The following is a 12,673-nucleotide window of genomic DNA, read 5'->3' as shown; positions in this document are numbered from 1 at the left end:
TCTGGTCCTGGACATTTTAATTTTGGTAGGAATTTCTTCAATTTCTTTCTTTTTTTTTTTTTTTTGAAACTCAGTAATTTAAATTTTCTATTTTTGTTTCTGGCAATCTGGTTATTTTACATTTGGATAAATATTCATACATTTCAGTTTTCAATTTTCCTGGCATATAATTAGGCAAAATCCTTTCTAATAATATCCTTTATTATCTCTTAATTTATGAATTCTCCTTTATCAACCTTGATATTGGCAATTTGGTTTTCCTTTCATTTTTGGAAATCAGATTATCAATCATTTTTGTCTTCTAATGGTCTGGGGAGGGAAGTGGGAAACTCAATTTTACATATAATTTTAGTGGTGTTTTTTTAAAATTTTATCTCCTTTGATTTTTTATGTGTTTTTTTAGTGTTGCTTTTCATTTTTTCCTTTTTAAAACCAATATCAATTTCTGATACTGAGTTTTTTTTATCATCTTTTGTTTTTACATCACTTATGCTTCTATTGTCTTCTTCACCCAACCAATTCCCAGAAAACTACTCCTAATAATAAAGCACAAAGAATGAAAGAACAAGTTGCCAGGAATGTCTAAATGCCAGGAAGTCTGAAGGAGTATCTCAGATCCATGATCCCTCACTTCACAAAGAAACAAGAGGTGATGACTTTTCATAATTCTTCTGTATTTGTTACTTTTGAATCACTCTCCTTTTTCTGGTTAAGATGAGCATCAGATAAAGATATGCTTATTTCCTCTATCCATTCCTGTTTTTATGGTCTTTTCCATACAAACACTATGTAAGTGAAATAGTTATGTTGTTCTCTCTTATTTCTAACTTCTTTCCTATTGTTTTCCTTTTTCTTTCTCGAAACACAACAAATCCGCATCTAGGCTCTGTGTGTCTTGACCTGGAAAAGATTAAAATGCTGAAGAAATCCATCTCTTCCTCTATCAGAATGTAAGCACTTACTCATCATAATTGGACCTCCCCCAACCACTTAAATGCATTCTTGTCTAGTTTTCTGTTGCAATTTCAAAGTTTCTACTGATCCTTGGTCTTTCCATTATGAATTTTTAAAAGTCCTCTATTACATTAAAGGTCAATTCTCCCTCTATATAATGATACTCAATTTTTCATGGTAAGGGAATATTTGTTTATAAATCTCTCTCTTTTGCCTTTTAGAATACTACTTTACAAAATTTTCTCTCCTTTATTATAGTTGCTGTTAAACCTTGGATGAAGATACTACACATTTGGTACCTAGGCTATGAACTGTTTCTTCCATTTTTTTTTCTTTGATATAGAAAATTTAGATTTGGCTAAGATATTCCTATGTGTTTACAATTTGGGACTTTTTAAAAGGAGATTATCAGTTAATTATTTCTATTCACTTTGCCTCTGCTTATAATAAAAGCTGATAAATTTAATTTTATGAATTCTTGAAATATTGCATCCAAGGATGTAGAGGGGGCAGGGATGTGTTGTTTTCATTAAGTCTGATGATTCTAAATTATTTTTCCTTTACTTGTTTTCCAGATAGTTGTTTTTAGTTGTAAATTGCTTATTTTTTCTATTTTTTCCTATCTTTTGGCTTCTAATATTTCTTGTTGTCTTACAAAGTCATTAAGTTCTATTTATTCAATTACTTTGGTAAGGTTTTCTTCATTCTGTTCTAAGGTATCCCTCCAGAACTTTGATGTTTACATTTCTTGCTTCATTTCTTCCAACCATTTATTTATTAAAAAAAAAAAAAAAAGTTAAAAAAATTCTATGGCCAAACTTTTTGTTTTCATCTGATATTCTGCTTGTATTAGTTAATTGTGGAACTATTTTCTTCTTCTGGGTTTTGATCTTCTATTAGCCTAATAGGTTTTTTCATCACTGTTGGTGTTTTATGTTTATTCATATTTTCAATCTCAGTTCTTGGACTGGGATTTTTTTTTTTTTTTTTGCTTAGACCAGGCCTCATTTGGATCTATCTTCTCTGTAATCTAGATGCCACTGCTGCTGGATGGAGGAGCTTAAATTAGGTCCTACCATCTGCTTTAATCCTTAGTTTCTATTTCAGTCTCCTGGTGGTCCACTATGGGTTGTAGTGGTCTCTCAGCCTGTGTCTGACTCCTTCTTATAAGATCTTCAATTGATAATTGGTCTCCTGCTATGGGCCTGAAAGTTCCCAGTGGAATGTTGGAGACCACACTGTTCTTAATCATTTCTACACAAAGTTTTCCTTTCCCTTGTGCTGGGACTTGTGTTAGCTCTGTGTCTTGCTGTGGCTTCCAATGCTCTGAGAACAACCTGGCTGAGTCTTATCTCCTGAGTGATCTCTAGGTGCCAGTTCTGCCTTCCAATTCTGTTCTGACAAGCTAAGAAACAGGATCTGGCTATAGGTCCCCAATTACTAAGGCTCATACTGGCTAGCTCTGGGTCTGTCTGCATACTTGTCATAGGTTCCTTTCAGTTGGCTTCCTGTTTTACCTGAGCTTGCACTCACTTCTTTGGTAAAGCTCCTCTCCATGTCTATAGGCCTTTTTTGTGCACTTCTGAACTAGATGGCAGAATGTATGGTATTTTTTTTTTCTGGGTTTTTTCATCACTTCGTGGGCTTTTTTCAGATATTTGCTGGAATTTGTATGTGAAATCTAGGCTTCTCTCTAAAGCATTCATTTTGCCATCTTAGCTGGAAAATAATTTCAAATTATTAACAACTATAACCATAAGAGAAATGGAAATCAAAGACTTTTCGCTTTAAATTCCCTGATTGACAAAAATAACAAAAGTTAAAAATAGTCAAGGCTGGAAAGACAGTGGAAAGACAGGTACACTGATACTTTGGTGGTAGAAATGCAAATTTGTTCAAATATTCCAGAAAGGCATTTGTAATGATGCCTCAAAAAAAGTTACTAAAATGCCCATATGCTTTGATCTTATTGCTAAGTATAGGACTCAAGAAAGTAAAAATGAAGTAGCCTCATAACACCCAAAATATTCATCACAAAATATTTAATGACTTCAAAGAACTATTAAGAAGAATTTTTAAATGAAAGGAGATTAAAAAAAGGAAAGAATTAAAGACTTAATGATATAAAACTACAATCTTTACTCTAACACAAGAAATAATACAAACAAAAATTGAAATCAATGGAAATTGGAAATTAAGTGATATTTTAATTTCTACAATAAGCACTTTAACATATTTCATGATTCAGTATTATTAAGCAAAAAAATAATAACAGCAGGCACAAGAAGGTTTGCATAAGCTGAAAGCAAAATTAAATCACTTAAGGGGCCAAAACCCCAAACCCAAATCACTAAGTTGAATTTGTAGTAGTCACTAGACTCAATAAATGTTTTGGTCACTATACTTCAATGCTGTATAAAGGATCACATTAGCATCTGCCCTCCCCAATAGCAAGCAACTTGTCCCTTTTCAAATTATCTTATCTTTACCCACCTATGTTGTATATCCTCCCAAATAGAATGTAAGTTCATTGAGATCAAAAGCTGTTTTATTTTTTGTCTTCATATTTCCAGAGCCTAATGTATTACCTGACATTTAGCATTTGGTTAAATTGAGAAAAGGGGATGGAGGGAAAATGTGTGCTAATGGAAGGGATCTAGGAAAAGAACTGTAATGAAATGAAAGGAATCTTCAATGACTGGTTTCATTAATGTTTTAACTTCTCTAAAGAAATAATATATGCAAAGATCTCTGTAAACTTTAAAGCATGATAAAATAATCAGCTATTACTGTCATTGTTACTGATTCTGGGTGACCCCAAGAAAAGTTATCACTTCACTGACTTCTTTCTTTCCACACCAGTTTAAGAGAAACATATTCATTCTTGTCAATTAGAAAACTAAATAAGGTTTAACTGACTAGAACCATGTTAAATTAGTATCCTTGTTATTATTTAAATCAAACTAAAACAAACTCCACTCCCTTATATGGTCTAGCAGGTATCTGGTGGTATAAGATAGAGCACCAGGCTTGCAGTCAAAAAGACCTGAGTTCAAATCCCATCTCCAATACTTATTAGTTAATGTGATTCTGGGCAAGTCATATAATTTCTGTCTGCCTCGATTTTTTCAACTGTTTTGAGGATCAAATATTTATAAAGCACTTAAGAAAAGGCACTTAATTCATTTCCGTTCTTTCTTTTCAATATCCGTCCTTTGCCATTGAATGACCTTTTGTAATAACAACAAAAAAGGTTAGCAAACTATACATATCTGTATATACCTGTTCTAGTCCCCCAATACTACTGAGAAGAAGGAAGTATTTGACAGGACTAAAGTTGATCAATGCAATTAATCTGACTTTGGCTGTCAACAGCTTTTTCACATTCTATTTACTGTAGTCATTGCATATACTATTCTCTTTGTAATACTTCTCATTCTACAAATATTCCCATGTTTCTTTGGATTCCTCATATTAATAACTTTTTTTATTTATGAGAATATATCTTTACTAGTTTGAAAATAACTAAGGAATCAGATAACAAATTATTACAGATACTTTTTTTTCTATACCAGTGTACTTCTGTGAAGTCCTTCCTGTTCTATTACTCGTAAAGCCCACTTTTAATTCTCCAGGTCTTAGTCATCATCTGACTAAACTATAGCTACACTATATCTGACTATACTACATCTGACTGACTATAGCTACTTTCTATTACACTAAAATATCTAGAGGCCATTTCAATTTAAGAACTAATAAATACAGACTACAGGGCTTATCAGTCAACTAACATTTATTAAGTAAGTACATCCTTGGTGCTGGGCACTGTGCTGAAGATACAAAACACTGGTCTCTGCTCTCCAGGAGTTTAGCCACATTGACTACTATTAGTCTTGGAGAAGCAGCCCAATGAACAAGAGCACATGTCTTGGAGAAAAGATCTGAGTTCAAATTCTACTTCAGACAGGATCTGAACTAGTTGGGTGCTCTTCAAAACAGTTAACTTATTTTCTCTCAGACTCAGTTTTCTCATCTGCAAAAAAAAGTACCTAGATTTCAACCAAATGTTGTGAGGATCAAATAGAGTTATCACAGATAACAAAGTGCTTTGCAAATCTTAAAAGTGCTATAGTTATTCTTATTAGAGGATTGTTTCCATCAATCCTCAAATACAAATGAAAAGGATCTGTACTCTGCTTGGCTATTCACTCTCAGATCAGAATAAACAATGCATTCACTAAGATAACACTATATTCTCATTTCCTGCTCTGTGTGTGTATGTATGTATATTCATGTTTAATTCACATTAGTGAATTCCTTAAACACAATGAAAGGCTGAAGTTCATGAATTCTTAATAAAAAGATCTTAATATAGAAACAAGGGATGAAAAACTCACTTGGATCAGCTAATTTATTTCTGTATCCCACTGAAACAGACTCTCTCCTATACACAATGTTTCCAGAGGCGGCATACTTTTGACATAAAACTGCACCAAAACTTTAGATTCCATTTCTGGGCTCTCTGGTTCTAATAGGTAAGCTTTTATCTTAATCTGGCCTCTTGATTATTTCCTAGGTCCTCCATTCACTCATCAAGTTTATTCCTTTCTTTCCTCGTCTTTCTAGCTCCACCCCATTAGAATGTAAGTTCCTAGAGGACTATCTTGTTTCTCATTTTTGTATTCCTAAACACTTGGCATAGTGCCTACAGCATACAGTAAACAACAAATGTTCCACATATTTAAAATAAAATTGCATTAAATTTTTTCTGGAAGGAGATAAGGGTAGGATATGGTCTAGTATGAGAAAACCTGTTACAAATATCAAAGCTGCCAACCCATCCACTAACTTGGTAGCCACTCTCTAGATATCTAAATTGATTATCTGAAAAGAATCAGCATGCTTCCCTTACTCTGCTGTAGGGAGAAGGAAGCAGAAGTGAAGACTTTCCCCCAAGGTCACCCATAGTCAGTAACAACAACAAGCAATGACATTTATATCATGCTTTAAGGTTTGCAAAGTACTTTACATATATTATCTCATTTGATCCTTAAAACAACCCTGTGAGGTAAGTGTGCTATTAATATCTCCATTTTACAGATGAGGAAATTGAGTAACAGCCAAGAATAGGAGTCAGGAGTCTAGACTCCTAGTCAGTCACTATACAACCTTTAATCTGGTAAAAAGTTAACTTGTTCTTGAGACAATCACAAACCAAGTAGAGTCACATCACAAGCACTATTCCAGAAGCAGGAAGGAGAAGCCAAAAGAAAAGAAATAAAACTGCAGCACAGACTATTTAAAAAAAAAAAAAAAGTGATCACATCTGAACATAATGCAATTAGATGCACTTAGTCTTGCATCTTGGTTAACCTTACATAACTCCTTCCTATTACATCACTCAGAAGAGTCGCTAATGGACCAGGCACCTGGGCAAAGGAAACTAAATTTCATGTGCTATTATGATGCTGCATTTAAATGGCTATGGAAACACTGGTCCAGCTAGGAGCCTAAAATAAACCTAGATGCCAATCCCTGTGGAATATGTCACCAGGGCTGTTTCAACACTACACACAGGTGCTTATGTCCCAAAGAAACACTGTGATTCTGAAAGTTACTTTTGAGACATATTTGATTTGCTGACAAATCATACAAACAGGCTTTTCAATCCAAACCAAAAAAGAATGCTTGTGCTTGATAAGAAAAGCACAGGTACAGATGGGAGTGATCTGTAAAGTCTTTACTTAGATATTCTTAGATCAGAATAATCTGGATCTTAAAATACTAAAAAGCAACACTTCATATATCTTTTGGAGGACAAGGCATAAGCTCATGAGGCCTCTGAAAGAAAAATACTTTCTCTTCTCCAAGTTGTTAGTAGATGGCCATATGGGAAAAGACAAGTCTTATAGTAGGCCTTTAATGAATGTTTCTTGACTTAAAATGAATATTCATGTTCTACCTAATAGTAAATATGTGACCACTTAAAAAATATAAGAATAAATAAATTCTGTACTGACTACCAAGGTCAGGAAAATTGTCAGAAGCCTGAGAAAGGAAGGTATAAATGAAGCAAATGGAGTCAGAACAACAAATAACCTGCTTAAGACCCAAGGAAACTTAGGTCTGGTTGGTTTTAGGACTGGGCCAAAGGCTCAGCAATTTCAAGTGAAAGCTTCTGACTGCTGGTAAATTTTCCACATTGGTTTTTAGCCAAAAGGAGCACCTGCCAGCCAGAATCCTTTTTGTGAATTTATTCATTGGCAACTTTAAAGCACTTAAGAAACCAAACATTAAGGTTGATAATTTTTAAAAACTTAAGGAGCCACTGACACTCTGCATGACCCAGGAAGCCATTTTAAATTCCCCTGATCTCCACATGCCCACTCCCCTTACAGCTTGTGTTATATGTAATTAAAAAAAAAAAAAAAAAAAAAAACCCTGGAAAAAATTCAAATACTCAATGTGTTGGAAAACACATAATAAGCAAGCTGTGGTGCATTAATGCAAAGGAGAACTACATTTCCAGAAAGAATGGCAAATATAAGAATTATGGATAAATATCAAAAATATCGATATGAAGAATTATAAAGAAAAAACACAGAACTTAAAAATTAGGTATATGTTGTTTATATCTATATAAAATATATTTATGCCATCTAGGGGAAGGGGCAGGAAAAGGGGAAGAAAATTGGAACACAAGGTTTTTCGAGGGTCAATGTTGAAAAATTATCCTTGCATGTTTTGAAAATAAAAAACTTCAATTAAAAACATATCTATGCAATCATGAAGTAATAATAGAAATACAGATAGAGAAATATTTGGCATTTACTATGTTCCAGACACAGATAGTAAAGAATTTCCAGCTGTCTGCATAAATCATATATATTTTATTTTTTAAACAAGTTAAAGTTGATTAAATATAAAATTAATCTTTAATTGGTGTGTTCAAAAATCTTAAATTTGCCAAATTTACCAGAACTATTTTTGAGTCTATCAAGCTATATCCACAACTTTCTAAGCATTCTTTTGATATGCCCTAATCTGAAGAAACTAGAATACTCAAGCAAAGAAGAAAAAAAAAAATTTTGTTAGCTTAACTACATTTTAACTAATTCAGAATTATACGTCAGAATTTGTCCATGCAGTCTCCATAAGGTAATTTTTCACGATGACTTCAAAACTAGTAGATAATTCAAAGTATAAGTCACTGGATTGGTAGGCAAGGAGACAGAGAAGTCAAATAAAACTAGAATTGTAAACAAAGTTAACTCCTGAAGCCAAGACAAAAACAACAATTCATAAACATGGCAATAGCCAATACAGAAATGACAGAGAAGAAAGTTTGATTCTGAAAATCAGAAACTAACTCCTTTATTGTCTTAAGATCAAGAAACCGTGGAGTCTAGCAGAAAGGAGTCAAAAATTTAAATTACAATATACAAAAAGATAAGGTAGCAAAAAAAAATTTTTTTTTCAAAAGTCCATAGAAAGAAATCAGAATCCCCTTGTACTTGAGACATATGCAAATGAACAATAAACATCCACTTCCTGAGGACATAAATAATATTTATTACCATAGCATCCAACTGCAAAAAGCAGCATCTTCCAAACAAATTTTCAAATGAATTTCAATTTTAAAAAAGAAACAGCTATTGCTCAACTTGCATTTGGAGGGGTGGGGAGGCGGAAAGAGGGGTGGAATAGGAGGAGGTTAAATGTGTATTCCTGTGAGCATTTATGTAGAAGACCCAGCTGGAATCTGCAATCACTTCTGCCACCAGAAAATGGATTACAGTCTCTTCCTGTGATGGGGCCTCTCTCCCTGAATGACATCTTCATCTAAAGACCCCCTTCATAAAGAGCCAAGACTGTTTATTCCTCAGTTTCCTTTGTCTCCCCAAGTGAGAAATCCAATCCAGCAGAGAATTAACTTCTACCAAGCCGACTCCCTAAATATCAGGCCTCCCAATATCAATGACCCAGATGGCTGAAACATTTCAGGCCTTATCCAAGCAAAGAAATTGGGGGAGGAGGGGGAAGGGTGTAGAAGATACAGGCAGTAAACAAGGGTGTGCTTGTAAGTTACAGATATCTATTCACGTTTATGGAAACAGGCACAAACTTAACAAAATATGTTTGGTTCTACTTTATGTGCTACTGAACCCTTTGTTTTCCAAAGCTGCAGCACTAATCAATCCATTTCCCCCCATCCCTTATGCAGACAGCCATATGGAAGAGTGATGTTTTTGCTTATAACCTGCGGGCAAGAAAAGCCCTTTAAGTCCCAGTCCAAATTGGTGGATTTGTAATAGTCAATAGGCCGGTTCCCAAAGTGTTTTTTTCAAGAAGTCCAAATATGCTTAAGATTTACATCTTCAAGTCATATCAATTTCCATTCCCTATTTGAATCATGCAAGAGCAACTTTTTTTTCCCCTGATAGATCCCATTTTTAGCCTTTTCAAATGTACTTCCAAACCTTGAAATGTCATCATTTCTTCGGTTCCTATAAAGAGCACCACCACCCCCTCTTCAGCTCACAATGTTTTTCCTCCAAGCCTTGGTTAATATGAATACTGTACTACACATACCATTACTCAGGACGCAAATGATTTGACTTGCTTTTACGAAGTTCTCCATTAGCAACTATGTAATGGTACTAGGGCAAAGATAAGGACAGACTAAATTCCTATGCAATAAAGAAATAAATATATATTTAATATACACGATATGTTGCTTTTTTTTTCCTCACGGAACTTCCCGGCCAAACCTCCTTAACGCCTACACTGACAAGGCTGGGCCTTTCCTTTCTGGTTGGTTTCTGGGCCGTGCACAATGCAGTCCGTGTCGCTCCTCTGGGGGGTCAGCGTTACACCTCCCTGGGAACCCCTCACCCCTACCCGCACCCCCGCCCCCTTGCACAGTGCACTAAATGCACTACGGACGCCTCAGTCCCAGGGCCCGATAAGGCGCGAGAAGGCCCGGAGAACCACCTCCCAGAGAGTCTGAGAGCCCGAGGGCCCTGCTCCGAGTTCTGCACCCAGCGCTCGCCCGAAGCCCTGGTGCAATGACTTAGCACCGGGTAGAGCCGCCGAGCCCCACTGCACCTGCCCAGGCCGGGCTGTAGCCGCTGCAGCCCCCGACTCCCACTCCAGGGGCTGGGGCTGCACCCCCTTCCCGCCCCCGCCCCGGGCTCCCTAGGAAGCTCGGCCCCCACGCGGGCTCAGGAGCCCCCACTCCCAGGCGCCTCAGCACCCCCCGCCCCCTCCCCCGCTGTCCGCTCCGGGCCCTCACTCACCTTGGTCTCTTTCACGTGCTGCTTGACGCCCTCCGGGTACCACTGGACGCGCACGTAGCCGCGGCGCAGGGGACTGGCGCGGCTTTCCTCGTTGCCCGGGCCGCCGGACTCGGAGCCCCCGGAGCTACCGCGGCCCTCCTCGCCCTCCGAGTCCGAGTCCTCGCCGTGGATGAGGCGCACTAGTCCGAAGCGCACCGAGCCGCGGTAACGGCCCGACACCAGGTCGTGGGAGAAGAGAAGGCGCTGCGAGCCGGCAGCCGCTGGACCGGGGCCGCACACCGGTGGCCCACCCGCCGGGGCCGGAGCGACGGGCGCGGGGGCTGCGGGATCCGCCATGACTGCTCAGCAAGAGTCTCAGGCGGCGCTGGCAGCCCGGACTAAGGGAAGCTGAGGGGGGGGGGGGGGAGGGAAGAGGGCGGGAGGGGAAAGCCGCGGGGGGAGGGGGCGGGGCTAGGGGGCGGGAGTAAGACTACGGGGCGGAACTGCGGCGCGATGACGTAAGACGTGCCGCTCGCCGTTGTCAAGGAACAGAGGATGCGGTTGCTAGGAGCCGAGGCCAGCTCTCGCTAGGGGTAGCCGAGGGGATGGACGCGGAAGAGAGGAAAGAATTCACGGAGGAGGCGGGGCCCAGACTTGGGAAAAGGAAAAATGGACTCTGGGCAGAGGGTAGCAGAAAGGGGTGGGACAAAGGCTACTGGGTATTCCCCAGCATTCAGTTTATATATATATATAAAGGGCTTTGCAAATCTCAAAGCTAGCAATATTGTTGTTATTGTTATTTTTTTGGAGTTGGATTCAGAATGATCCTAAAACAAATCCTACCTCAGAGGCTTCCTACCTATATGACCTTCAGACAAGTCTTGTAACCTGTCTCAGCCTCAGTTTTCTCATTTGTAAAATGGGAATAATAACAATAGCACTTAAGTACATAAATATATCTTCATTTGAACCTCACAACAAACCTGTGAGGTATGTATGTATAAGTTTACATATGTATTTATAAATCTTAAAGTGCTACAGAATTGCTATCTATTATTATTATTAAATAAAATTATTATTAACATTTTGGAGCTGGAAAACTCTAGTACAAATCTACCCTCAGACACTTTACTAACTGTGTAATCTTAGGGCAAGTCTGATAACCTCTCTCAATTTCAGTTAATTTCACAATAATAGCATCTCCCTGGTGGTAAGGTTCAGAGAGAATTATAATAGTGCTTCACAGAGTTTGTTGTGAGATTCAAATATCAAATAAGATGTGTGTGTGTGTTAGCAAATCCTGAAGTACCACAGAATTGCTAGCTATTATTATTATTAAAGTGCTGGGTTCTAGAATACCTGAGTTTGAATCCTGCATCAAACACTAGCTGTATGAATATAAAGCAAATCTTTTAACTTCTCTCTGTCACAGTTTGCTGATCTGTAAAATGAGAATAGTAGTAGTGAAGCGATGGAGATTACAATATCTAGTTCAAAATAAACATGTAACAAATTCACAATGGCCATTCTCTTTGCCAAAAGGACGGCTTATTTCTGGGTATAGGTTATAGACAAAAATAAGAGGTAAAATAGGCACCGCTAGTGGCTAATATAAAATAAAGTTGGAAAAGCATATAGTTAGCAAGGAAAAGGACAAGTTCCCCAGGAGAACTCAGAATTAACCAGGAAAAAGGATATTTCTACTCCTGACAGGATCTAAACTAGCTAGGTACTCTTGAGCAAGTTACTTAACCTTCTCTCAGCCTCAGTTTTCTCATCTGCAAAACAAATACTTAAATTTCACACAGATGTTGTGATCAAATAGAGATATCAGAGATAATAAAGTATTTTGCAAATCTTAAAAATACAATAGTTCTTCTCAGTGTTGTTTCATCTGTTCTCTATTTGGATATTTATTTTCAGATCAGTATAAGCAATGCATTCACTTAAACTAATCTTAAAATACTAATACTCTATTCTCATTTCCTGCTGTGTGTGTGTGTGTGTGTGTGTGTGTGTGTGTGTGTGTGTGTATGCTCATGTTTAATTCACATTAGTATCTTAACCACAGTGAGGTGAGAGTAAGCTACTGACTGGCAGATTAGACTTAACTGGAGTTAGCTAGGGTAAAGAGAAAGGCTCCATTAAAGCGAAGGCAATATGAGAGAAAAAAAGTGTAACTCATAGTGGTTTTAATCCTGAAGAGAATTTAGCAAAGATCTTTATCATACTCAAATCTTTTATAGAGGAAATACAGTATTAGGAATTTTTCTCAGGGAGAACTGAGAAATAAAGGCTGGAACTCAGAGGGAGTGGTCAGGAGCTAGATGGAATACACCTGGAAGATCAGGTCCCAGATCTAAAGATCTGTTAATATCTCAAAAGTTGTTTAAAGAACCTAGGGGGATGGACAGTGGGGGTTGATAAAGAATTTCTTCCTA

General features: G+C 37.5%; 1 protein-coding gene across 1 annotated transcript in view; it reads right to left on the bottom strand.

Annotated features, from left to right (window-relative positions):
• Nucleotides 1-10,626, bottom strand: part of UBE2O (ubiquitin conjugating enzyme E2 O) — an 85,401-nt gene extending 74,775 nt beyond the window's left edge. The window contains exon 1 of the mRNA XM_051994968.1: nt 10,254-10,626. Coding sequence (XP_051850928.1) covers nt 10,254-10,589 — 336 coding nt within the window. The 5' untranslated portion in view covers nt 10,590-10,626. The remainder of the gene's footprint in view (nt 1-10,253) is intronic.
• Nucleotides 10,627-12,673: the final 2,047 nt, after the last annotated feature.

This window comes from Antechinus flavipes, chromosome 4, assembly GCF_016432865.1.
Source record: "Antechinus flavipes isolate AdamAnt ecotype Samford, QLD, Australia chromosome 4, AdamAnt_v2, whole genome shotgun sequence".
Classification (NCBI taxonomy): Eukaryota; Metazoa; Chordata; class Mammalia; order Dasyuromorphia; family Dasyuridae; genus Antechinus; species Antechinus flavipes.
This window is presented reverse-complemented; position numbering and strand designations above follow the sequence as displayed.